Source organism: Oncorhynchus masou, chromosome 27 (assembly GCF_036934945.1).
Source record: "Oncorhynchus masou masou isolate Uvic2021 chromosome 27, UVic_Omas_1.1, whole genome shotgun sequence".
NCBI classification, from domain to species: domain Eukaryota; kingdom Metazoa; phylum Chordata; class Actinopteri; order Salmoniformes; family Salmonidae; genus Oncorhynchus; species Oncorhynchus masou.
The window spans coordinates 2,731,659-2,758,980 of record NC_088238.1 but is presented as its reverse complement, the minus strand read 5'-3'; the positions used below and the strand labels follow the sequence as shown (position 1 = coordinate 2,758,980).

Genomic DNA, 27,322 nt, shown 5'->3' with positions numbered 1-27,322 from the left:
ATACCTCTTCAACGTTAGCCTGTCCTGCTCTATTTATACCTCTTCAACGTTAGCCTATCCTGCTCTATTTATACCTCTTCAACGTTAGCCTGTCCTGCTCATTTGCAAAGCCGATGAAGCCGGTGAGAGACGTGCCATGAGGCTGATGAGGCGGCATCATGTAACATTTAGTATTATGGAATTATTTCCTGTCGTCAGAGACACATCAAGTAAATCTAATCACAATGTTTGATTACTTTACAAAATTCTATAATCATAATCCCATTCGTTGAAGCAAGTGGATAACTTGACTTTAATCGTAAAACTTTAATGACTTTAATATTTTTAAGACATTCAGGCTCAATCCAAATGTGTGTTTAAAATGGCCTTTGTCATTCCATTTGTACTAATTAGAAGTTTATATAAGGATGAATAGCACTTATCGGAGGTTATAAGGCTTCATAACGTGCCCTGACATGTTGAGGCTCTAAAAGAACATGTCGTTCTAAAATAACATCTGACTCATTCTTTTAGCCCTTCTGGGAAGGAGAGGGGGAGCAGACTGGAAAAGATGCCAACAATACCAGAGAAGATCAAAAACCTTCTGCTGCTTCAAGGACAAATACACGTTTTTAGATGGATTTTGATGCACAGGGTACTACTATCAACAAAACAAAACCATTTAAAATGAATCTTCCACTATTCATTTTGTCCATCCATTAAACACATTTGTGAATGATTTCACTAATCCAAATCAAGGAGCCATATCTGACCGGTAAGACCTTTTTCTTTTTAGAAGTTGTGGTTTGACTTTCGTTAAACCAAGGAAAGTCGTGACGTTTCTCTCGGTCTCAATGACCATTAGTTCCATGTATCTTCTGTTGTTGATTCACTGATATCAGTTTATTCTCTGTTCTAGCATCATAAGGACAAGCATCACGGACTAGCATCATGGACTAGCATCATGGACTAGCATCATGGACTAGCATCATAAGGACAAGCATCATGGACTAGCATCATAAGCACTAGCATCATGGCACATAAGCACTAGCATCATGGATGAAGGACAAGTGGACTGCATCAGGACATGTCTCAGCATCATCCTAGCATCATGGCACTATGATGAGACCAGGACATGGCAGACCAGACCAGGGGCAGAGTAGGAGTGCTGATCTAGGATCAGGTCCCCCATGTCCATGTTATCTTATTCATTGTGATCTAAAAGGCAAAACAAATCCTAGATCAGCACTCCTACGCTTGATAAATGGCCCTAGAGCAGAGCTGGTTGACAGAATAACAGAACATAACACAAACACACTTTTGTCTCTGGCAGAGGGAGGCAATGATTTCACAGTCAGCAAGCAGCCATGTGAAGAGTCACAATGCCCCTGTCTCAATGAACGAGTGCCATGTCAAGGGATTGAACCATATTGGAGTGATGATACAGAAAACACTGTTGTATTCCTCTCAGGGGATAATGATGATGAATACACTTATAAAGCTAGACATACACAAACCTGTCTATTATATGAATTCAATGTGGTTGATTTCTTCTTCACACTGACTGTGTGACTTGAATGACGACCAATGTCATTTCCCCTCTGATGATTGTATCAATGATTAGGCAAAGAATGCATTGATGACTCAATCCAGCCAAATCAGGTCTTGGCTGAGCTCGTATATATAGTTCCCATGTTTCTTTCCACTATAAAACTATGAACATTCCCCACATGCAGTTAGTATATTTTCTTCTTGTAAAAACAGATTTTTCTTCTTCTTGTGATTGATTCGTCAACCTGGTTCATCTTCAGTGCTCGTGCCTTACTTTGGACACGCCACTAGGGGCGACAAAATTAACGTTCGTTTTCCTCGCTAACTTTTACAAGCAAGTTATTGGATTGTGAAAGTAACGTAAGTGAAGCCAATAATGTGCTCTAAATCTATTTCAAATCTGCTATGAGAGTTTAAATGGCAAACTAGTGTGTATAATAACTTTAACTGTGTGTTATTTTGACATGTAATTTGTACAACCACTTTATTTTATAGCTAAAGTTTGAATAGCATTAGCCACATGCTACAAGGCCTCTCATCCTCGTGTTTTCCTGATGGCGAAAACGGGAAACTACTAGTAAGGCGTTCACGTTGAATAGCTAGACGTCGACACATAGTAGCGAAGTTGTTGTGGTAGCTAGTAGTACAACGACTAAACATGTAGTGTAATGTTAACCTAGCAAGAGTGTCGTCAAAAAACCGTTTGTTTTTCTATCTGGTGGTGTCGTAGTTACCCATGTAAATACACATGAAGATGCCTCTAAAAAGTGCTGCCTGCTCAGCGATTTGCCAGTCAACGTCCGGACTATAGTAGTTACTCGTTCAACAGTTTTATTTTTGGCGTAACGTTAGTGGTTAAATCACACATGTATTGTAAATACCACACATTGAATATAGCTAGATATAGCTACATTTGACTGTAACGTTGATGTTATCAGATATACTAACTTGTCAATATTGCACACTGGTCTATTTTTACAGGCTTGCAGAGTCCCACTGGGTCGTGGGTCTTTCCAAGCTGTTTGTCTTCATTGTGTTTTGACAGATTGATAGGAAACTATCCCATTTGGTTTGGTAGAAATCAAAAGGATGAGGATTGAAGTGTAGGTAACGTTACTTTTCCGGAGGTCAGTTTCTTTCATGCGATTGAATAGCATTGATGGATATCTGCAACAGAGAAACTAAACTCAACATGACCAAATGTTAGATCAGATAAAACATTGTAATCAGTGAGTCCAGATGTCAAACCCCTCTTAATCTCAGTGACAAATCGTTAATTTGGCGTTAATCCCATACTTTGTAATTTCATATCCACGGTGGTAACGTTAATATCCAGTGGCAACCAGCTTTCATGTCCAATATTTCACCTGTCAACTTGCATGGCTCTTCCTTTGTTTGGAAAAGCAATAGCTGAGGGAGTCAGTTAAGTCGAGACACCCTTCCTCCAACCCTGCCCATGTCAGTCAAACAGCTGATTATTACACAATGCAGGGCTGTAGTAAACTGGGACATGCCCGGGCATATCCAACTCTAGCGGCCAGCTCAGCACTAAGGGTGGAGGCGGATGCACAGACGCAGGGTGGCCGCTAGGTGTGCTCGTCATATGTTAAAACATGTTACGTGAGGTTAGTCATCTAGTTTCAACCATACGCCGGCAGCGCCCAATAGCATCCTAGCGTTAACAGCCGGAGCAGTGCTAGTCCTGACATGTCTCTGTGCCTATTTAAATCCGGGGGAGACGGGGAAGTGGTTCCTAATGCTACCAGCCGAGCTGAAGCACTTTATGTACAGAATATGAAGGGTGTATTATAGAGGGGGTGTATCAAGAACATCTCATTAGTACTTCTATTTATTTATTTAGGTAAACTTGTTTTTGTCTTCCAAAGCTTTACCTTGACATTGTATGTAATTGTATACTTTTACAAGGCGTTGCATGTTCACTTGGAAATGGAAATGTATTTTACCTCCTACTCTTCGACAGGTGAAAGACAGAATGGCAGAGAATTGTGAGAGAATGTCAGAATGGCATAGAAGTAGTTCCCAAATAAATACGTTGGACAACGAGAAACTTGTAAGTAATCAACTTAAATCTCTGTCTCTCTGTCACACTGTTTAAGTCAGTCATTTGTTTACAGTTACATAGAATGTAAAATAATGTTTTTTTTTTGTTTTATGTGCTATATTTTCACAGGTACGACCTAAAGAGAAACTGTGCGTGTTATTGCAGCAGGCAGGTGCAGACAAAGACGTTTTCACCATGAAAGAGGTAAGAAGTGACCTGACAGCTGGCTGTTTTGTTTCCTTATGTCCTGCTGATATCGAACCACTAGTCTTTGGCTTAACTTTAGTTAATCAAGATATTGTTCCATGAAGCAGACAGAGGAAACCTTTTTAAGATCCTCAATAGACATTATCTCCCGGACTTTTCAGTTTCGGTAATTATTTTCTAGTCTCACATTTTTTTATTTTATTTTTTATTATTTTTTACATTTAAATATTTGATGTTTTGAATTTCCAATTGCAGTATATCTTAGGGTTTACTCCTAGAATAGTGGATATTAGTTTCTAAGGGGGGAAACTCACTCTTAATTTGTCGTTAGCAGCCAAACTACTGGTATATACATTGTGTAGGTGTTTCTGGATTATTCTCTGCATTGCTAGATTTACACGAGTTTCACTATTGATTGTCACTTTCATAAACTAAGCACTGCATACGGTAGATGCTGTCACATACTAGAATGGCTTTTGACTTGGTTCTATTGTTTTCCCATTGATATGCTGTTTTACCTACTGTAGTTGATTAAACTGATTGTAGTGTCTACTAAGCTAGAATACAAATGCACTGTCTTTTTAAGAGCTATGATTGGCTAGCAGACAGGCCACCTTGGTTTGAGGACACGTCACACAGCTTTGATGAGACGTGTCCGAGGGGGGGGGTCTGTCTGTGTGAGAGTCTGAGTCATAGAGAGAGACTGGTGATTATCTTAGTTAGAATGTTAGAATGTTCAGTTGCCTCTTGACTTCTACTCTGACTCACTGGGGTTCTAACGGACCTCTGGAATGTCTAACTAGTCTGGGATTCCGTGTTTGGCTCCTTCCTCTCGGTTGTTCATCAGGGAGACAGAGTTATCTCAGAGAGCGAGAGAGAATGAGCGTGCTCCTCTGATGCTTTAGTTTATAGAGTGTATGGGAGTGCAGAGCCTTTTACTGGTCCACATTGATTGCTGGAAAATGTGTTTACAGTCTGTGTTAACCGCTTTTATGATAAGGAACTGATGCCTTCGTGCCAGTGATCAGTCTATCACAATAGCCTCCTGTCAGCTAGAGAAGAATATCAGGTGGAGTCATATACTTCTACCCAGTGCAGTGATCAGTCTATCACTATAGCCTCCTGTCAGCTAGAGAAGAATATCGGGTGGAGTCATATACTTCTACCCAGTGCAGTGATCAGTCTATGACTATAGCCTCCTGTCAGCTAGAGAAGAATATCGGGTGGAGTCATATACTTCTACCCAGTGCAGTGATCAGTCTATCACTATAGCCTCCTGTCAGCTAGAGAAGAATATCGGGTGGAGTCATATACTTCTACCCAGTGCAGTGATCAGTCTATGACTATAGCCTCCTGTCAGCTAGAGAAGAATATCGGGTGGAGTCATATACTTCTACCCAGTGCAGTGATCAGTCTATCACTATAGCCTCCTGTCAGCTAGAGAAGAATATCGGTGGAGTCATATACTTCTACCCAGTGCAGTGATCATGTGTCTTATCAGTTGCCTGTCTAATATTCTGGATCAGTATGGGATGAGGTGTATCAACTAGACTGAGACAGGACTGTCTGGATCAGTATATGGAGGGAGGGTATCAACTAGACTGAGACAGGACAGTCTGGATCAGTATATGGAGGGAGGGTATCAACTAGACTGAGACAGGACTGTCTGGATCAGTATATGGAGGGAGGGTATCAACTAGACTGAGACAGGACTGTCTGGATCAGTATATGGAGGGAGGGTATCAACTGGACTGAGACAGGACTGTCTGGATCAGTATATGGAGGGAGGGTATCAACTAGACTGAGACAGGACTGTCTGGATCAGTATATGGAGGGAGGGTATCAACTGGACTGAGACAGGACTGTCTGGATCAGTATATGGAGGGAGGGTATCAACTAGACTGAGACAGGACTGTCTGGATCAGTATATGGAGGGAGGGTATCAACTAGACTGAGACAGGACTGTCTGGATCAGTATATGGAGGGAGGGTATCAACTAGACTGAGACAGGACTGTCTGGATCAGTATATGGAGGGAGGGTATCAACTAGACTGAGACAGGACTGTCTGGATCAGTATATGAAGGGAGGGTATCAACTAGACTGAGACAGGACTGTCTGGATCAGTATATGGAGGGAGGGTATCAACTAGACTGAGACAGGACTGTCTGGATCAGTATATGGAGGGTATCAACTAGACTGAGACAGGACTGTCTGGATCAGTATATGGAGGGAGGGTATCAACTAGACTGAGACAGGACTGTCTGGATCAGTATATGGAGGGTATCAACTGGACTGAGACAGGACTGTCTGGATCAGTATATGGAGGGAGGGTATCAACTAGACTGAGACAGGACTGTCTGGATCAGTATATGGAGGGAGGGTATCAACTAGACTGAGACAGGACTGTCTGGATCAGTATATGGAGGGAGGGTATCAACTAGACTGAGACAGAACTGTCTGGATCAGTATATGGAGGGAGGGTATCAACTAGACTGAGACAGGACTGTCTGGATCAGTATATGGAGGGAGGGTATCAACTAGACTGAGACAGAACTGTCTGGATCAGTATATGGAGGGAGGGTATCAACTAGACTGAGACAGGACTGTCTGGATCAGTATATGGAGGGAGGGTATCAACTAGACTGAGACAGGACTGTCTGGATCAGTATATGGAGGGAGGGTATCAACTGGACTGAGACAGGACTGTCTGGATCAGTATATGGAGGGTATCAACTAGACTGAGACAGGACTGTCTGGATCAGTATATGGAGGGAGGGTATCAACTAGACTGAGACAGGACTGTCTGGATCAGTATATGGAGGGAGGGTATCAACTAGACTGAGACAGGACTGTCTGGATCAGTATATGGAGGGAGGGTATCAACTAGACTGAGACAGGACTGTCTGGATCAGTATATGGAGGGAGGGTATCAACTAGACTGAGACAGAACTGTCTGGATCAGTATATGGAGGGAGGGTATCAACTAGACTGAGACAGGACTGTCTGGATCAGTATATGGAGGGTATCAACTAGACTGAGACAGGACTGTCTGGATCAGTATATGGAGGGTATCAACTAGACTGAGACAGGACTGTCTGGATCAGTATATGGAGGGTATCAACTAGACTGAGACAGGACTGTCTGGATCAGTATATGGAGGGAGGGTATCAACTAGACTGAGACAGGACTGTCTGGATCAGTATATGGAGGGAGGGTATCAACTAGACTGAGACATTCCCAGGCTTCTTCTCTTGACCCCTGCCTGTATTCCCTGTTACACTCTCTCTCCTTGACCCCTGCCTGTATTCCCTGTTACTCTCTCTCTCCTTGACCCCCCTGCCTGTACCCCCTGTTACACTCTCTCCTCGTGACCCCTGCCTGTTACCCCCTGTTACTCTCTCTCTCCTCTTGACCCCTGCCTGTATCCCCTGTTACTCTCTCTCTCCTTGACCCCCCTGCCTGTACCCCCTGTTACACTCTCTCCTCGTGACCCCTGCCTGTATCCCCTGTTACTCTCTCTCTCTCCTCTTGACCCCTGCCTGTACCCCCTGTTACACTCTCTCCTCGTGACCCCTGCCTGTATCCCCTGTTACTCTCTCTCTCCTCTTGACCCCTGCCTGTATCCCCTGTTACTCTCTCTCTCTCCTCTTGACCCCTGCCTGTATCCCCTGTTACACTCTCTCTCCTCGTGACCCCTGCCTGTATCCCCTGTTACTCTCTCTCTCCTCGTGACCCCTGCCTGTATCCCCTGTTACTCTCTCTCTCTCCTCTTGACCCCTGCTTGTATCCCTGTTGCTCTCTCTCTCCTCTTGACCCCTGCCTGTATCCCCTGTTACACTCTCTCTCCTCTTGACCCCTGCCTGTATCCCCTGTTACTCTCTCTCTCCTCGTGACCCCTGCCTGTATCCCCTGTTACTCTCTCTCTCCTCGTGACCCCTGCCTGTATCCCCTGTTACTCTCTCTCTCCTCGTGACCCCTGCCTGTATCCCCTGTTACTCTCTCTCTCCTCTTGACCCCTGCCTGTATCCCCTGTTACTCTCTCTCTCCTCGTGACCCCTGCCTGTATCCCCTGTTACTCTCTCTCTCCTCTTGACCCCTGCCTGTATCCCCTGTTACACTCTCTCTCCTCTTGACCCCTGCCTGTATCCCCTGTTACTCTCTCTCTCCTCGTGACCCCTGCCTGTATCCCCTGTTACTCTCTCTCTCCTCGTGACCCCTGCCTGTATCCCCTGTTACTCTCTCTCTCTCCTCTTGACCCCTGCTTGTATCCCCTGTTACTCTCTCTCTCCTCTTGACCCCTGCCTGTATCCCCTGTTACTCTCTCTCCTCTTGACCCCCTGCCTGTATCCCCTGTTACTCTCTCTCTCCTCGTGACCCCTGCCTGTATCCCCTGTTACTCTCTCTCCTCTTGACCCCCCTGCCTGTATCCCCTGTTACTCTCTCTCTCCTCGTGACCCCTGCCTGTATCCCCTGTTACTCTCTCTCTCTCCTCTTGACCCCTGCTTGTATCCCTGTTGCTCTCTCTCTCCTCTTGACCCCTGCCTGTATCCCCTGTTACTCTCTCTCTCCTCTTGACCCCTGCCTGTATCCCCTGTTACTCTCTCTCCTCTTGACCCCTGCCTGTATCCCCTGTTACTCTCTCTCTCCTCTTGACCCCTGCCTGTATCCCCTGTTACTCTCTCTCCTCTTGACCCCCCTGCCTGTACCCCCTGTTACTCTCTCTCTCTCCTTGACCCCTGCCTGTATCCCCTGTTACTCTCTCTCTCCTCTTGACCCCTGCCTGTATCCCCTGTTACTCTCTCTCTCCTCTTGACCCCTGCCTGTATCCCCTGTTACTCTCTCTCCTCTTGACCCCCCTGCCTGTACCCCCTGTTACTCTCTCTCTCTCCTTGACCCCTGCCTGTACCCCCTGTTACTCTCTCTCTCTCCTTGACCCCTGCCTGTATCCCCTGTTACTCTCTCTCTCTCCTTGACCCCTGCCTGTATCCCCTGTTACTCTCTCTCTCTCCTCTTGACCCCCCTGCCTGTATCCCCTGTTGCTCTCGCTCTCCTCTTGACCCCTGCCTGTACCCCCTGTTACTCTCTCTCTCCTCTTGACCCCTGCCTGTACCCCCTGTTACTCTCTCTCTCCTCTTGACCCCTGCCTGTACCCCCTGTTACTCTCTCTCTCCTCTTGACCCCTGCCTGTACCCCCTGTTACACTCTCTCCTCTTGACCCCTGCCTGTATCCCCTGTTACTCTCTCTCTCCTCTTGACCCCTGCTTGTATCCCCTGTTACTCTCTCTCTCCTCTTGACCCCTGCCTGTATCCCCTGTTACTCTCTCTCTCCTCTTGACCCCTGCTTGTATCCCCTGTTACTCTCTCTCTCCTCTTGACCCCTGCCTGTATCCCCTGTTACTCTCTCTCTCCTCTTGACCCCTGCTTGTATCCCCTGTTACTCTCTCTCTCCTCTTGACCCCTGCCTGTATCCCCTGTTACTCTCTCTCTCCTTGACCCCCCTGCCTGTATCCCCTGTTACTCTCTCTCCTTGACCCCTGCCTGTACCCCCTGTTACTCTCTCTCTCCTCTTGACCCCTGCCTGTATCCCCTGTTACTCTCTCTCTCTCCTCTTGACCCCTGCTTGTATCCCCTGTTACTCTCTCCTCTTGACCCCTGCCTGTATCCCCTGTTACTCTCTCTCTCTCCTTGACCCCCCTGCCTGTACCCCCTGTTACACTCTCTCCTTGACCCCTGCCTGTATCCCCTGTTACACTCACTCCGTGACCCCTGCCTGTTACCCCCTGTTACTCTCTCTCTCCTCTTGACCCCTGCCTGTATCCCCTGTTACTCTCTCTCTCCTTGACCCCCCTGCCTGTACCCCCTGTTACACTCTCTCCTTGACCCCTGCCTGTATCCCCTGTTACACTCACTCCGTGACCCCTGCCTGTTACCCCCTGTTACTCTCTCTCTTCTCTTGACCCCTGCCTGTATCCCCTGTTACTCTCTCTCTCTCCTTGACCCCTGCCTGTATCCCCTGTTACTCTCTCTCTCCTCTTGACCCCTGTCCTGTATCCCGTTTATATCTCTCTCGTGTGTGTTACGCTGTGGTGTTGACCTCTGACCCCTGTGCTGTCTATGTGTCAGGTGATATTCTACCTGGGCCAGTACATCATGAAGAAACAGCTTTATGACATGAAGCAGCAACACATAGTGCACTGTGCTGACGACCCCCTGGGGGCTGTACTGGGAGTGGACAGCTTCTCTGTTAAAGAACCACGGTGAGGACACACACATTGCACGGTGTGGACATCTTCTCCATCAAAGAGGCACACGCACAATAACACACACAGCTTGGGACGGACAATAAACCCCCAACACACACGCCCTGTTTGCTCGGCTAGCGTTGCTCTAATATAACATCCTGGGGGCTTCTAATGCAGCCCTTCTACACAGCCTCTAATGCAGCCCTTCTACACAGCCTCTAATGCAGCCCTTCTACACAGCCTCTAATGCAGCCCTTCTACACAGTCTCTAATGCAGTCCCTCTACACAGCCTCTAATGCAGCCCTTCTACACAGTCTCTAATGCAGTCCCTCTACACAGACTCTAATGCAGTCCTTCTACACAGCCTCTAATGCAGTGTCTCTACACAGCCTCTAATGCAGTCCCTCTACACAGCCTCTAATGCAGTGTCTCTACACAGCCTCTAATGCAGCCCTTCTACACAGACTCTAATGCAGTCCCTCTACACAGACTCTAATGCAGTCCCTCTACACAGCCTCTAATGCAGTCCCTATACACAGTCTCTAATGCAGCCCTTCTACACAGCCTCTAATGCAGCCCTTCTACACAGCCTCTAATACAGCTCCTCTGGTTCTCTAATACAGACTCTGGCCTCTAACCTCTAATGCCGACTCTGGCCTCTAACTTCTAATATAGACTCTAACCTCTAATACAGACTCTGGACTCTAATACAGCTCCTCTGGTTCTCTAATACAGACTCTATCCTCTAATACAGCTCCTCTGGTTCTCCAAAACAGACTCTGGCCTCTAATACAGACTCTAATACATCTCCTCTAACCTCTAATACAGACTCTGCCCTCTAATACAGCTCCTCTAACCTCTAATACAGACTCTGGTCTCTAATACAGAATCTTGTCTCTAACCTCAAATACAGACTCTAACCTCTAATACAGCTCCTCTGTCCTCTAATACAGTCTATGTTTCTCTAATACAGACGCTGGCCTCTAGTACAGGTTGTCTGGTCCTCTAATACAGACGCTGGCCTCTAATACAGCACCTCTAACACAGACTCTGTTCTCTAATACAGATCCCCTGGCCTCTAATACAGCCACTGAATATGCTGTCACCTGTTGCATGTGTTGGCTCAGATGTGTACTGATGATTCAAAAATACGTTACTGATGAGCAGCCTTCTGTTTGCTAAACAAATCAGAGATGTGTGATAGTGAAACCGTTTCACTATGCTCACGTTAGCCTTGTGTGTTTTTGTTCTTTCAGAGTTCTGTTCGCTATGATCACACAAAATCTCCTAGCAGTGAAAAATCAAGGTACTTTTAGCTTTTCTTTTGTCACTTCTATTATCCTGTAGTTTCTAGTTGATATACATCTCTCTTGAAAAAAAAACATTTGTACGCTAGGCAGTTCAATGTTGCGTTATGTATTGGGCTGATAAGACAAGTGAGGAAGTAGTCTATTCTGATTTTTAAAATGTAGATGTTTCATTTTTTTCCCATTAGAATCCCAATCTGTCTTCACGGAACCCAGGAGCCAGAGTGAACCGGATAGAGGGCCTAAGGTAAGAAATCCACATAGAAAGAGCGTCTATTCATTGTATTTCTATGGTAGACACATTAAACTAAATGAAGGGGGGGGGGGTGGACAAGAGCATGTGATTGGTTGAAACATTCCAGTTGGGGGAGGGGACATTGCCATAATGTTGCTGTACTAGATGGCAGCTGTTTTACAAGCTAGAGCACTCAACTTTGCTATTTTGTAATTCTTTAGTCGTAATTATAAAAAATAATTACGCTGTCATTTATTACAACCGACAAGACCTTTTGAACATCAGTTCCGACTCCAACTCATCTGCCCTGGGCTCTTTCTGTAAATCCAACTCATCTGCCCTGGGCTCTGTCTGTAAATCCAACCCATCTGCCCTGGGCTCTTTCTGTAAATCCAACTCATCTGCCCTGGGCTCTTTCTGTAAATCCAACTCATCTGCCCTGGGCTCTTTCTGTAAATCCAACCCATCTGCCCTGGGCTCTGTCTGTAAATCCAACCCATCTGCCCTGGGCTCTTTCTGTAAATCCAACCCATCTGCCCTGGGCTCTTTCTGTAAATCCAACCCATCTGCCCTGGGCTCTTTCTCTTAAATCCAACTCATCTGCCCTGGGCTCTTTCTGTAAATCCAACCCATCTGCCCTGGGCTCTTTCTGTAAATCCAACCCATCTGCCCTGGGCTCTTTCTGTAAATCCAACCCATCTGCCCTGGGCTCTTTCTCTTAAATCCAACCCATCTGCCCTGGGCTCTTTCTGTAAATCCAACCCATCTGCCCTGGGCTCTTTCTGTAAATCCAACCCATCTGCCCTGGGCTCTTTCTGTAAATCCAACTCATCTGCCCTGGGCTCTTTCTGTAAATCCAACTCATCTGCCCTGGGCTCTTTCTGTAAATCCAACCCATCTGCCCTGGACTCTGTCTGTAAATCCAACCCATCTGCCCTGGGCTCTTTCTGTAAATCCAACTCATCTGCCCTGGGCTCTTTCTGTAAATCCAACCCATCTGCCCTGGGCTCTTTCTGTAAATCCAACCCATCTGCCCTGGGCTCTTTCTGTAAATCCAACTCATCTGCCCTGGGCTCTTTCTGTAAATCCAACTCATCTGCCCTGGGCTCTTTCTGTAAATCCAACTCATCTGCCCTGGGCTCTGTCTGTAAATCCAACCCATCTGCCCTGGGCTCTTTCTGTAAATCCAACTCATCTGCCCTGGGCTCTTTCTGTAAATCCAACTCATCTGCCCTGGGCTCTTTCTGTAAATCCAACCCATCTGCCCTGGGCTCTGTCTGTAAATCCAACCCATCTGCCCTGGGCTCTGTCTGTAAATCCAACCCATCTGCCCTGGGCTCTGTCTGTAATTCCAACCCATCTGCCCTGGGCTCTTTCTGTAAATCCAACCCATCTGCCCTGGGCTCTTTCTCTTAAATCCAACTCATCTGCCCTGGGCTCTTTCTCTTAAATCCAACTCATCTGCCCTGGGCTCTTTCTGTAAATCCAACCCATCTGCCCTGGGCTCTTTCTGTAAATCCAACTCATCTGCCCTGGGCTCTTTCTGTAAATCCAACCCATCTGCCCTGGGCTCTGTCTGTAAATCCAACCCATCTGCCCTGGGCTCTTTCTGTAAATCCAACCCATCTGCCCTGGGCTCTTTCTGTAAATCCAACCCATCTGCCCTGGGCTCTTTCTGTAAATCCAACTCATCTGCCCTGGGCTCTTTCTCTTAAATCCAACTCATCTGCCCTGGGCTCTTTCTGTAAATCCAACCCATCTGCCCTGGGCTCTTTCTGTAAATCCAACCCATCTGCCCTGGGCTCTTTCTGTAAATCCAACTCATCTGCCCTGGGCTCTTTCTGTAAATCCAACTCATCTGCCCTGGGCTCTTTCTGTAAATCCAACCCATCTGCCCTGGGCTCTGTCTGTAAATCCAACCCATCTGCCCTGGGCTCTTTCTGTAAATCCAACTCATCTGCCCTGGGCTCTTTCTGTAAATCCAACTCATCTGCCCTGGGCTCTTTCTGTAAATCCAACCCATCTGCCCTGGGCTCTGTCTGTAAATCCAACCCATCTGCCCTGGGCTCTTTCTTTAAATCCAACTCATCTGCCCTGGGCTCTTTCTGTAAATCCAACCCAATTTTACAGGCTGCCCCTTGAGAAAACGTTTGGGTTTGTAGCCACTAGTGTTTAACCAGGGCTGGGATCATGTGAATGTTGCATTGACTATACAGTGTGGCTGGTACTGTTTGGTACTTGTGAGATCTGTTTAGGACAGTTTGGTACTGTCTGGTACTTGTGAGATCTATTTAGGACAGTTTGGTACTTGTGAGATCTATTTAGGACAGTTTGGTACTTGTGAGATCTGTTTAGGACAGTTTGGTACTTGTGAGATCTGTTTAGGACAGTTTGCGGTGGAACACGTGAAAATTGTATGTACTTTCAGAGTAGTTTGTCGAGCTCGTCATAGGTGGGCTGGTAGCTACTGGTCGCTGGCTATCGACCTGTTGGAGAGCACTGCCCTAGACCCACTCCAAACTGCACACCGCCCCAACCGATGTTCCCTTTGGGTTTTTTTTTTATCACTGAGCAAATCTCAGGTCTGATGAGCACAAACTTGAACGTTGTGACAATCCTGTTCCTACTGGAGAACTTATTTGTATCGCTTTTAATCTTTTTAATGAATTTATCTTATTAACACATTGTTCTAGCTAGCTATTTGTGTAGGTAGCTATCAAGTAAATGCAATGACGCTTACTGTAAACATTGAGGCGTGCACCCGCTTTAAGTTACAGTTGTAACAGTGGCCTAGTAGGCTACTGTGTCTTGTTTGATCCTAATGTAGTCCTACCTGAGTGGCCTACCATCAAAAACAATGGAGAAAATTCATCCCATTAATATGGAAATAGCTGTTATATCTTTCAGCGGACAGTAGCAGCCAATGTGTAGTGTTCAACGTAGACCTACATTTCACAAGACTTTTGAAGAGAAAAAAAAACAAAACATTGACCTTTTTAACCTGTTTTATCCACTTGTCCTTCAGACAAATGAGGTGACTGAATATTGTGTTTGATGCAAGAAACCACTTGACAAAATAAAATGCATTATTATTCCCACACCATTACTACAGAGAATCAGATACATTATACTAACCTCTGCCTATTGGCTACTTAGCTTATTCAAACCTGTCTCAAAATACAGTACTGCCCCTTTAAGACAAAAAAAAAATATATATTTTTTTACCTGACTGGCTTTTTCAAATATGTCTAGAAATGTACACGTTTTGTGCTCTTGTAGGAAGCAATCACTTCCCTATTGCTGACGACAAATGATCTATAACTGGGCTAATAACTCACTAACTAGAAAATAATATGAACAAATGTGCACAAGTCGATCTCACTTTGATCTCAAAACAAGCGCATCTACTCACGACCGCTCATGCTGTAAACACAGTCCAGTGAATGGCACAGATCCATATATGGCAATGGTCTATTTGCATATAGGCCTACTGCAGCTCTGATTGGTTATGGCTCACCGGCCTGAGTCGTGCCTGTCAGTGCAACTAGAATCCTACTCATTCTGACCAATTTCTAATTTTCCACTTCTCTTTGGCCGTTGTAAATAAACAGATAGGAATGATTAGTAGCATTTTTTTTTAAATATAGACTATTTAACAAAAGTAATTGCGAGCACTTTAAGATGTTGTTTTGATGGTATGTCATGGGAAAATATTTAGGCCGATGTGGAGTTTGCTTAAACGGACATTTCTCATGTCTTTCAATTGTGTATTTCACCACGTGAGAGAGCAGCCAAAGGCTTCTGGAAACCTTGGATTTACAACCCGTCTCAAAAATAGTTGTACAGCGGTGGGCCACCGTTACTAAATGGATATAGGGGGAAACACTTCTCCATCACCCTCCACTTTAAAGAGTTACAAACAGACTTGTAAATCAAATTTGATTGGTCATATACACGTGTCTAGCAGATGTTATTGGTCACATACACGTGGTTAACAGATGTCATTGGTCACATACACGTGTCTAGCAGATGTCATTGGTCACATACACGTGTCTAGCAGATGTTATTGGTCACATACAGGCAGACAGATGTTAACAGATGTTATTGGTCACATACACGTGTCTAGCAGATGCTATTGGTCACATACACGTGGTTAACAGATGTTATTGGTCACATACACGTGGTTAACAGATGTTATTGGTCACGTACACGTGTCTAGCAGATGTTATTGGTCACGTGCACGTGGTTAACAGATGTTATTGGTCACATACACGTGTCTAGCAGATGTCATTGGTCACATACACGTGTCTAGCAGATGTTATTGGTCACATACACGTGTCTAGCAGATGTTATTGGTCACATACACGTGGTTAACAGATGTTATTGGTCACATACACGTGGTTAACAGATGTTATTGGTCACATACACGTGTCTAGCAGATGTCATTGGTCACATACACGTGGTTAACAGATGTTATTGGTCACGTACACGTGTCTAGCAGATGTTATTGGTCACGTGCACGTGGTTAACAGATGTTATTGGTCACGTACACGTGGTTAACAGATGTTATTGCGAGTGTAGCGAAAAATGCTTTGTGATCAAACTAATTGCCTATCTCTGGGTCACAGACATAAACATACTCGACCTCAAGTTGAACCAACTGTAGTTTTGTTGCAGAGGGATGTTTATACTGGCACGTGTTCCAAAGACCGGTTGTTCCCCCTGTGATGTCGTTTTAAGTGGTAGCTGTGTCCGAGTGAGTTTTATCGACAGACCTCCTCAGTGTCCTGGTTCACTGGTTGATTTCTCTAACGGTTCCTTCTGGTTAATCTGTTGACAGGAGACAGACTCAGACTGTCATTCATCATCTACCTCAGAACGCAGGAGGAGAAGGAGGAGTAGTGACCCTGGTGAGTGTCTGTCTGTCTGCCTCTCTGCCTCCCCCTCTGTCTGTCTGTCTGTCTGTCTGTCTGTCTGTCTGTCTGTCTGTCTGTCTGTCTGTCTGTCTGTCTGTCTGTCTGTCTGCCTGCCTCTCTGCCTCCCCGTCTGTCTGCCTGCCTCTCTGCCTCCCCGTCTGTCTGCCTGCCTGTCTGCCCCTCTGTCTGTCTGTCTGCCTGTCTGCCTGTCTGTCTGTCTGTCTGTCTGTCTGTCTGTCTGCCTCCCCCTCTGTCTGTCTGTCTGTCTGCCTGCCTGCCTGCCCCTCTGTCTGTCTGTCTGCCCCTCTGTCTGTCTGTCTGCCCCTCTGTCTGCCTGCCTGCCCCTCTGTCTGCCTGCCTGCCCCTCTGTCTGTTGTTGTAGTACTCCAGCAGTGTGTACATAAACCTACACCTACTAACTACACCAGTCCTGCTCATCTGTCTGTCTGCCTCTCTGTCTGTTGTTGTAGTACTCCAGCAGTGTGTACATAAACCTACACCTACTAACTTACACCAGTCCTGCTCATCTGTCTCTCTGTCTGCCTGTCTCTCTGTCTGCCTGCCTCTCTGTCTGTTGTTGTAGTACTCCAGCAGTGTGTACATAAACCTACACCTACTAACTACACCAGTCCTGCTCATCTGTCTGTCTGCCTCTCTGTCTGTTGTTGTAGTACTCCAGCAGTGTGTACATAAACCTACACCTACTAACTTACACCAGTCCTGCTCATCTGTCTCTCTGTCTGCCTGTCTCTCTGTCTGTCTGCCTCTCTGTCTGTTGTTGTAGTACTCCAGCAGTGTGTACATAAACCTACACCTACTAACTACACCAGTCCTGCTCATCTGTCTCTCTGTCTGCCTGTCTCTCTGTCTGTCTGCCTCTCTGTCTTTTGTTGTAGTACTCCAGCAGTGTGTACATAAACCTACACCTACTAACTACACCAGTCCTGCTCATCTGTCTCTCTGTCTGCCTGTCTGTCTGCCTGCCCCTCTGTCTGTTGTTGTAGTACTCCAGTAGTGTGTACATAAACCTACACCTACTAACTACACCAGTCCTGCTCATCTGTCTCTCTGTCTGCCTGCCCCTCTGTCTGTCTGCCTGCCTCTCTGTCTGTCTGCCTCTCTGTCTGTCTGTCTGTCTGTCTGCCTCTCTGTCTGTAGTTGTAGTACTCCAGCAGTGTGTACATAAACCTACACCAGTCCTGCTCATGTGGATCTGTGTTGTACCTTTTCTCCTGGATGAAAAACTGTCATGTCAGGCCTCATGGCTTCATGTGGATCTGTGCTGTACCTTTTCTCCTGGACTGTTGCCCAGTCAAGTCTGTTGGGGAAGCAAAGACCGAGTTCTGGAATGCATAGAACCATCAGTCCCTTCTAATGGGTCCGTAGGAACACTCTGGTCTGGAGGCTGTGGGTGTTTTTAGACGACTTCTGCTCACAATGAGTCTCTTCAGGCCCAAAAGCAGCCTGACGGCATCCACACCACAACGACACCACAACGACGTGCCTGTTTCCCTGTTTCCTAACGGACCAGGGGAGAATCAACAACAGTCCTAGTCTGATGGATTGAAACGGACCATTTTTCAAAGGACTGGGGTTTTATTGCTCTTAGCTACTGGTTGTACCTCAGGGCCCCAGTACACAACATACGGCTATAAACAAATCCTCCATGTCTTGTGAACATCACATATTCATTGTGGGGGGCAGGGTAGCCTAGTGGTTAGAGCGTTGGACTAGAAATCGGAAGGTTGCGAGTTCAAACCCCCGAGCTGACAAGGTACAAATCTGTCGTTCTGCCCCTGAACAGGCAGTTAACCCACTGTTCCTAGACCGTCATTGAAAATAATAATTTGTTCTTAACTGACCTGCCTGGTTAAATAAAGGTAAAATAAAAAAATAATTAAAATGTCATCAAGGGAGAAACAGCTTTGTTGAAGACGTGTCAGTATGTTTCAATATGTCAACGGAGTGATCGGATGCACAATATGCTTCTCTATTTTACCGTCAGAGAGGAGAAATGGCGTATTTGAAAGAAATTGTTAGACGTAAAACCACTGCTCAGACCCTCTCTGTTCTATTCCAGAGGGGACGTCGTCGACCCAAGAGGAGGACGGGTGTGAGTCCAGGAAGAGACACAGGTCAGACAGCTTTTCTCTGACCTTTGATGACAGCATGTCCTGGTATGTGATTGGAGGCCTGAGACGAGACCGGAGGAGCAGTGAGTCTTCAGACTCACACAGTAACACTGTGAGTAGCCTCCTGTAACTCTGTGGGGGAGCCTCCTGTAACACTGTGGGGGAGCCTCCTGTAACACTGTGAGTAGCCTCCTGTAACTCTGTGGGGAGCCTCCTGTAACACTGTGGGGGAGCCTCCTGTAACACTGTGGGGGAGCCTCCTGTAACACTGTGAGTAGCCTCCTGTAACTCTGTGGGGGAGCCTCCTGTAACACTGTGATTAGCCTCCTGTAACACTGTGGGGGAGCCTCCTGTAACTCTGTGGGGGAGCCTCCTGTAACTCTGTGGGGAAGCCTCCTGTAACTCTGTGGGGGAGCCTCCTGTAACTCTGTGGGGAAGCCTCCTGTAACACTGTGGGGGAGCCTCCTGTAACTCTGTGGGGGAGCCTCCTGTAACACTGTGGGGGAGCCTCCTGTAACTCTGTGGGGGAGCCTCCTGTAACTCTGTGGGGGAGCCTCCTGTAACTCTGTGGGGGAGCCTCCTGTAACTCTGTGGGGGAGCCTCCTGTAACTCTGTGGGGGAGCCTCCTGTAACTCTGTGGGGGAGCCTCCTGTAACTCTGTGAGTAGCCTCCTGTAACACTGTGATTAGCCTCCTGTAACACTGTGAGTAGCCTCCTGTAACACTGTGGGGGAGCCTCCTGTAACACTGTGGGGGAGCCTCCTGTAACTCTGTGGGGGAGCCTCCTGTAACTCTGTGGGGGAGCCTCCTGTAACTCTGTGGGGGAGCCTCCTGTAACTCTGTGGGGGAGCCTCCTGTAACTCTGTGGGGGAGCCTCCTGTAACTCTGTGGGGGAGCCTCCTGTAACTCTGTGAGTAGCCTCCTGTAACACTGTGGGGGAGCCTCCTGTAACACTGTGATTAGCCTCCTGTAACACTGTGAGTAGCCTCCTGTAACACTGTGATGGAGCCTCCTGTAACACTGTGAGTAGCCTCCTGTAACACTGTGGGGAAGCCTCCTGTAACTCTGTGGGGGAGCCTCCTGTAACTCTGTGGGGGAGCCTCCTGTAACTCTGTGGGGGAGCCTCCTGTAACTCTGTGGGGAAGCCTCCTGTAACACTGTGGGGGAGCCTCCTGTAACTCTGTGGGGGAGCCTCCTGTAACACTGTGGGGGAGCCTCCTGTAACTCTGTGGGGGAGCCTCCTGTAACTCTGTGGGGGAGCCTCCTGTAACTCTGTGGGGGAGCCTCCTGTAACTCTGTGAGTAGCCTCCTGTAACACTGTGGGGGAGCCTCCTGTAACACTGTGATTAGCCTCCTGTAACACTGTGAGTAGCCTCCTGTAACACTGTGGGGGAGCCTCCTGTAACACTGTGAGTAGCCTCCTGTAACTCTGTGGGGAGCCTCCTGTAACACTGTGGGGAGCCTCCTGTAACACTGTGGGGGAGCCTCCTGTAACACTGTGAGTAGCCTCCTGTAACTCTGTGGGGGAGCCTCCTGTAACACTGTGATTAGCCTCCTGTAACACTGTGGGGGAGCCTCCTGTAACTCTGTGGGGGAGCCTCCTGTAACTCTGTGGGAAGCCTCCTGTAACTCTGTGGGGGAGCCTCCTGTAACTCTGTGGGGAAGCCTCCTGTAACACTGTGGGGGAGCCTCCTGTAACTCTGTGGGGGAGCCTCCTGTAACACTGTGGGGGAGCCTCCTGTAACTCTGTGGGGGAGCCTCCTGTAACTCTGTGGGGGAGCCTCCTGTAACTCTGTGGGGGAGCCTCCTGTAACTCTGTGGGGGAGCCTCCTGTAACTCTGTGGGGGAGCCTCCTGTAACTCTGTGGGGGAGCCTCCTGTAACTCTGTGGGGGAGCCTCCTGTAACTCTGTGGGGGAGCCTCCTGTAACTCTGTGGGGTAGCCTCCTGTAACTCTGTGGGGGAGCCTCCTGTAACTGTGGGTCAGCCTCCTGTAACTCTGTGGGGGAGCCTCCTGTAAGTCTGTGAGTAGCCTCCTGTAACACTGTGGGGGAGCCTCCTGTAACACTGTGGGGGAGCCTCCTTTAACTCTGTGGCGGAGCCTCCTGTTAATCTGTGGGGGAGCCTCCTGTAACTCTGTGGCGGAGCCTCCTGTAACTCTGTGGGGGAGCCTCCTGTAACTCTGTGGGGGAGCCTCCTGTAACTCTGTGGGGGATCCTACTGCAGTACAACTATTTACCCTGTCAGACTGTAGTTTCACCAATCCTAAATAAAAGGAGGGTGAGATCCTAAACTAGAGAATACCTGCTGGGTTACCACATTATGCAGATGATAGAATGGGATTATTCATTCCTACACATTCAGACGAAATGTTTCACGTCTAGTGTGTGACATCGGTTTGTTCAGTACTTTAGATTCTGAGTAAAAAAAATGATGATTGTAATTTGTAAATCTTATCGGCAGCTGTGTCCCAAGTCCCATGTTACTGAGCTCTCTCTCGTCTCTCTCAACAGGAAGTCGGTTCATTGGTCAGTGACGCGTGTGACGATGTTCTGAGCCAGGATCTGGGCTCAGACTCTGATAACTTCAGCGTGGAGTTTGAGGTGGAGTCCATTGACTCGGATGCCTACAGCGATCCTGAAGAGGCTTCAGTGTCTGGAGAGGACGAGGTCTCGGCTCACTGTCTTTTCAACTGTCTCTGTGTGTGTGTGTGTGTGTGTGTGTGTGTGTGTGTGTGTGTGTGTGTGTTTCCGCTGCATTTATTTAGCTGTGGTGCACCACCACACCAACAAAAAGCGGACCTTTTCGGTGGTTCTAAAATTATCACCGTGGGGGGGGGGGCATGCTCCCGGACTCCCCGAGGAAACATTGATGTGTGTGTGTGTGTCATTTCAAACAGCTCCCTCTAGTGTCCTGGGGTCAAACTGCAGCTGTTGACTCCCTGTGTGTCTGTCGTTCTCTCACAGGTGTATGAAGTCACCATCTTCGAGGAGGACTCGTTCGACGACGACACTGAGATCACGGAAGCAGTACGTTTCATATTTCCCTTAATAAAACACATCTAAATCAACACAAGTATACAACAGATCATTTCTCAGAATTCTGATTGGCCAACGAGCTGCTTAGCTGGGGGTTTTTTGTCACTCGCTACCAATGTTCTGGTTGGCTAGTGCCTGTGGTCTAATCTAGTGGTGGTGCCTGTGGTCTAATCTAGTGGTTTTGTCTAATCTAGCGGTGGTGTGGTCTAATCTAGCGGTGGTGTTGTCTAATCTAGCGGTGGTGTTGTCTAATCTAGCGGTGGTGTGGTCTAATCTAGTGGTGTTGTCTAATCTAGTGGTGTTGTCTAATCTAGCAGTGTTGTCTAATCTAGCGGTGTTGCCTGTGGTCTAATCTAGCGGTTTTGTCTAATCTAGCGGTCTTGTCTATGGTCTAATCTAGTGGTGGTGTGGTCTAATCTAGTGGTGGTGGTGTGGTCTAATCTAGCGGTGGTGGTGTGGTCTAATCTAGCGGTGGTGGTGTGGTCTAATCTAGCGGTGGTGGTGTGGTCTAATCTAGCGGTGGTGGTGTGGTCTAATCTAGCGGTCTTGTCTGTGGTCTAATCTAGCGGTCTTGTCTGTGGTCTAATCTAGCGGTGTTGCCTGTGGTCTAATCTAGCGGTGTTGCCTGTGGTCTAATCTAGCGGTGTTGCCTGTGGTCTAATCTAGCGGTGTTGCCTGTGGTCTAATCTAGCGGTCTTGTCTGTGGTCTAATCTAGCGGTGGTGCCTGTGGTCTAATCTAGCGGTCTTGCCTGTGGTCTAATCTAGTGTTGTGTGTTGTTTAATCTAGTGGTGCTGTGGTCTAATCTAGTGGTGTCATCTAGTGTTGTGTGTTGTTTAATCTAGTGGTGTCATCTAGTGTTGTGTAATCTAGTGGCGCTGTGTTCTAATCTAGTGGTGTCATCTAGTGTTGTGTGTTGTTTAATCTAGTGGCGCTGTGGTCTAATCTAGTGTTGTGTGTTGTTTAATCTAGTGGTGCTGTGGTCTAATCTAGTGGTGTCATCTAGTGTTGTGTGTTGTTTAATCTAGTGGTACTGTGGTCTAATCTAGTGTTGTGTGTTGTTTAATCTAGTGGTGCTGTGGTCTAATCTAGTGTTGTGTGTTGTTTAATCTAGTGGTGCCGTGGTCTAATCTAGTGTTGTGTGTTGTTTAATCTAGTGGTGCTGTGGTCTAATCTAGTGATGTCATCTAGTGTTGTGTGTTGTTTAATCTAGTGGTGCTGTGGTCTAATCTAGCGGTGTTGCCTGTGGTCCAATCTAGTGTTGTGTGTTTAATCTAGTGGTGCTGTGGTCTAATCTAGCGGTGTTGCCTGTGGTCCAATCTAGTGTTGTGTGTTGTTTAATCTAGTGGCACTGTGGTCTAATCTAGTGGTGTCATCTAGTGTTGTTTAATCTAGTGGCGCTGTGGTCTAATCTAGCGGTCCAATCTAGTGTTGTGTGTTGTTTAATCTAGTGGCGCTGTGGTCTAATCTAGTGGTGTCATCTAGTGTTGTTTAATCTAGTGGCGCTGTGGTCTAATCTAGTGGTGTCATCTAGTGTTGTTTAATCTAGTGGCGCTGTGGTCTAATCTAGTGGTGTCATCTAGTGTTGTGTGTTGTTTAATCTAGTGGCGCTGTGGTCTAATCTAGTGGTGTCATCTAGTGTTGTGTGTTGTTTAATCTAGTGGTGCTGTGGTCTAATCTAGCGGTGTTGCCTGTGGTCCAATCTAGTGTTGTGTGTTGTTTAATCTAGTGGCGCTGTGGTCTAATCTAGTGGTGTCATCTAGTGTTGTTTAATCTAGTGGCGCTGTGGTCTAATCTAGCGGTCCAATCTAGTGTTGTGTGTTGTTTAATCTAGTGGCGCTGTGGTCTAATCTAGTGGTGTCATCTAGTGTTGTTTAATCTAGTGGTGCTGTGGTCTAATCTAGCGGTCCAATCTAGTGTTGTGTGTTGTTTAATCTAGTGGTGCTGTGGTCTAATCTAGTGGTGTCATCTAGTGTTGTTTAATCTAGTGGTGCTGTGGTCTAATCTAGTGGTGTCATCTAGTGTTGTTTAATCTAGTGGTGCTGTGGTCTAATCTAGCGGTCCAATCTAGTGTTGTGTGTTGTTTAATCTAGTGGTGCTGTGGTCTAATCTAGTGGTGTCATCTAGTGTTGTTTAATCTAGTGGTGCTGTGGTCTAATCTAGTGGTGTCATCTAGTGTTGTGTGTTGTTTAATCTAGTGGCGCTGTGGTCTAATCTAGTGGTGTGTGTTGTTTAATCTAGTGGTGTCATCTAGTGTTGTTTAATCTAGTGGTGCTGTGGTCTAATCTAGTGGTGTCATCTAGTGTTGTGTGTTGTTTAATCTAGTGGTGCTGTGGTCTAATCTAGTGTTGTGTGTTGTTTAATCTAGTGTTGTGTGTTTAATCTAGTGGCGCTGTGGTCTAACCTAGTGTTGTGTGGTGTTTAATCTAGTGTTGTGTGTTGTTTAACCTAGTGTTGTTTAATCTAGTGTTGTGTGTTTAATCTAGTGGCGCTGTGGTCTAATCTAGTGTTGTGTGTTGTTTAATCTAGTGGTGCTGTGGTCTAATCTAGTGTTGTGTGTTGTTTAATCTAGTGTTGTGTGTTTAATCTAGTGGTGCTGTGGTCTAATCTAGTGTTGTGTGTTGTTTAATCTAGTGTTGTGTGTTTAATCTAGAGGTGCTGTGGTCTAATCTAGTGTTGTGTGTTTAATCTAGTGGCGCTGTGGTCTAATCTAGTGTTGTGTGTTTAATCTAGTGGCGCTGTGGTCTAATCTAGTGTTGTGTGTGGTTTAATCTAGAGGTGCTGTGGTCTAATCTAGTGTTGTGTGTTGTTTAATCTAGTGTTGTGTGTTTAATCTAGTGGCGCTGTGGTCTAATCTAGTGTTGTGTGTTGTTTAATCTAGTGTTGTGTGTTTAATCTAGAGGCGCTGTGGTCTAATCTAGTGTTGTGTGTTTAATCTAGTGGTGCTGTGGTCTAATCTAGTGTTGTGTGTTTAATCTAGTGGTGCTGAGGTCTAATCTAGTGTTGTGTGTTTAATCTAGTGGTGCTGTGGTCTAATCTAGTGTTGTGTGTTTAATCTAGTGGCGCTGTGGTCTAATCTAGTGGCGCTGTGGTCTAATCTAGTGGTGTGTGTTGTTTAATCTAGTGTTGTGTGTTTAATCTAGTGGCGCTGTGGTCTAATCTACTGGTGTGTGTTGTTTAATCTAGTGTTGTGTGTTTAATCTAGAGGTGCTGTGGTCTAATCTAGTGTTGTGTGTTTAATCTAGTGGCGCTGTGGTCTAATCTAGTGGTGTGTGTTGTTTAATCTAGTGTTGTGTGTTTAATCTAGTGGCGCTGTGGTCTAATCTAGTGGTGTGTGTTGTTTAATCTAGTGTTGTGTGTTTAATCTAGTGGCGCTGTGGTCTAATCTAGTGGTGTGTGTTGTTTAATCTAGTGTTGTGTGTTTAATCTAGTGGTGCTGTGGTCTAATCTAGTGTTGTGTGTTTAATCTAGTGGTGCTGTGGTCTAATCTAGTGTTGTGTGTTTAATCTAGTGGCGCTGTGGTCTAATCTAGTGGTGTGTGTTGTTTAATCTAGTGTTGTGTGTTTAATCTAGAGGTGCTGTGGTCTAATCTAGTGTTGTGTGTTTAATCTAGTGGCGCTGTGGTCTAATCTAGTGGTGTGTGTTGTTTAATCTAGTGTTGTGTGTTTAATCTAGTGGCGCTGTGGTCTAATCTAGTGGTGTGTGTTGTTTAATCTAGTGTTGTGTGTTTAATCTAGTGGTGCTGTGGTCTAATCTAGTGTTGTGTGTTTAATCTAGTGGTGCTGTGGTCTAATCTAGTGTTGTGTGTTTAATCTAGTGGCGCTGTGGTCTAATCTAGTGGTGTGTGTTGTTTAATCTAGTGTTGTGTGTTTAATCTAGTGGCGCTGTGGTCTAATCTAGTGGTGTGTGTTGTTTAATCTAGTGTTGTGTGTTTAATCTAGTGGTGCTGTGGTCTAATCTAGTGTTGTGTGTTTAATCTAGTGTTGTGTGTTTAATCTAGTGGTGCTGTGGTCTAATCTAGTGTTGTGTGTTTAATCTAGTGGTGCTGTGGTCTAATCTAGTGGTGTGTGTTTAATCTAGTGGTGCTGTGGTCTAATCTAGTGTTGTGTGTTTAATCTAGTGGCGCTGTGGTCTAATCTAGTGGTGTGTGTTGTTTAATCTAGTGTTGTGTGTTTAATCTAGTGGCGCTGTGGTCTAATCTAGTGGTGTGTGTTGTTTAATCTAGTGTTGTGTGTTTAATCTAGTGGTGCTGTGGTCTAATCTAGTGGTGTGTGTTTAATCTAGTGGTGCTGTGGTCTAATCTAGTGTTGTGTGTTTAATCTAGTGGTGCTGTGGTCTAATCTAGTGTTGTGTGTTTAATCTAGTGGCGCTGTGGTCTAATCTAGTGAGGTTGTTTCAGGACTACTGGAAGTGCTCAAAGTGTGAGGAGTTGAACCCTCCCCTCCCCCGAAACTGCAACCGCTGTTGGACGCTAAGAATGGACTGGTTTCCCGATTCTGACAGCAACTCTGCTGCCCCCAACCTCAAACCCTTACCCCCCAAGCCTACCCCAGCCCCGACAGAGCCCGACGAGACCGAAGGTCTGGATGTCCCAGACGGGAAGAGAGCCAGGTCGCCCCTTCCCCTCCTCAAAGACTCCCAGGAATTGATGTCTGTCTCTGGCCCCGATTCCCAAGACTCAGCCTGCTCCTCCCAGCCCTCCACCTCTTCTTCGAACTCCAACGGCGTGGGCTCAGGCTCGTCCTCTACTAGCGCCCCCTTCAGTCAAGAAGTGATGGCACCAGACTTGGAGCGTTTCAACAGCCTGGAGGCTCACCTCCCCGCCAGCTGCCTGGAGCCCTGCGTCATCTGTCAGACCAGGCCCAAGAACGGCTGCATCGTACACGGACGCACTGGGCACCTCATGGCCTGTTACACCTGCGCCAGGAAGCTGAAGAAGAGGAACAAGCTGTGTCCGGTCTGCAGGCAGCCTATCCAGTCTGTCGTCTTAATTTATCTCAGCTGAGGACGGCTATCGGCTAGACTGTGCATTCCAAATAAGCAGTCTATTCCCTTATGTAAGTGCACTACTCTCAACCATGGCCCCAATAGGACTCTGGTCTAAAGTAGTGCACTATTTAGGGAATAGGGTGTAACCCATAGCTACACAACTCCCTGTTCCTCAAAAACAACTTAAATCCTGAATGAATAAATAATGTTTTAATTTTGTTTATTTGGAAGTGATTTTATTTATGAACTCTATCAAACAAGGTGCCTGTTGTTGTGTTGATTTGGGATTGATTTCTAGTGTTCAGTCAAATAGCCTTTCTAGTTTTTCAAATTTATCAAATTATCTTAGTGGTGAAATATTCAATATATTTTATTAAATAAAGAATGTTTAGCAAATTAACAGAGATGGGTTTTCCTTTGTTTATTTTCACCTCGTCTTCCCTCTATTCTGCACAGATGATAATGATAGCGTTTTATATCATTGTATCTATAATGCCGTGGGGTTTAAACTACGTGAAAGTCAAATGTCTCAATAAAGTTCGCCGGTAGAAAGAGTCGTTTGTTGTTGACTCCGTCGACAAGAGCGAGTGGGTAGTGGTTACCAGGGTGACGACTTTTCATTTAAATCTTCAGGAAACATGTCTCAACCTGTTCTCTTGTCGAGCC

General features: G+C 46.4%; 1 protein-coding gene across 2 annotated transcripts; it reads left to right on the top strand.

Annotated features, from left to right (window-relative positions):
- Positions 1-1,215: 1,215 nt before the first annotated feature.
- Positions 1,216-27,056, top strand: LOC135515567 (E3 ubiquitin-protein ligase Mdm2-like). 2 transcript variants are annotated; one of them, XM_064939189.1, is made up of 11 exons: positions 1,216-1,890; positions 3,512-3,601; positions 3,722-3,796; positions 9,924-10,057; positions 11,300-11,349; positions 11,539-11,597; positions 16,426-16,495; positions 18,582-18,745; positions 21,144-21,299; positions 21,597-21,659; positions 26,067-27,056. In XM_064939189.1, exons 2-11 carry the CDS (start codon positions 3,524-3,526, stop codon positions 26,670-26,672), a joined length of 1,455 nt encoding a protein of 484 aa, XP_064795261.1. In that variant the 5' UTR covers positions 1,216-1,890; positions 3,512-3,523; the 3' UTR covers positions 26,673-27,056. The 2 variants fall into 2 exon arrangements, with proteins under 2 accessions (XP_064795261.1, XP_064795260.1); XM_064939188.1 differs by lacking the exon at positions 1,216-1,890 and adding an exon at positions 2,992-3,391.
- The last annotated feature ends 266 nt before the right edge of the window (positions 27,057-27,322 follow it).

Coding starts and splice junctions, on each gene's coding strand:
- LOC135515567 (XM_064939189.1), top strand. CDS start 3,524: ATGGCAGAGAATTGTGAGAGAATGTCAGAATGGCATAGAAGTAGTTCC. Junction 10,058..11,299: donor TTCTCTGTTAAAGAACCACG/GTGAGGACACAC, acceptor TTGTTCTTTCAG/AGTTCTGTTCGCTATGATCA. Junction 18,746..21,143: donor CAGACTCACACAGTAACACT/GTGAGTAGCCTC, acceptor CTCTCTCAACAG/GAAGTCGGTTCATTGGTCAG.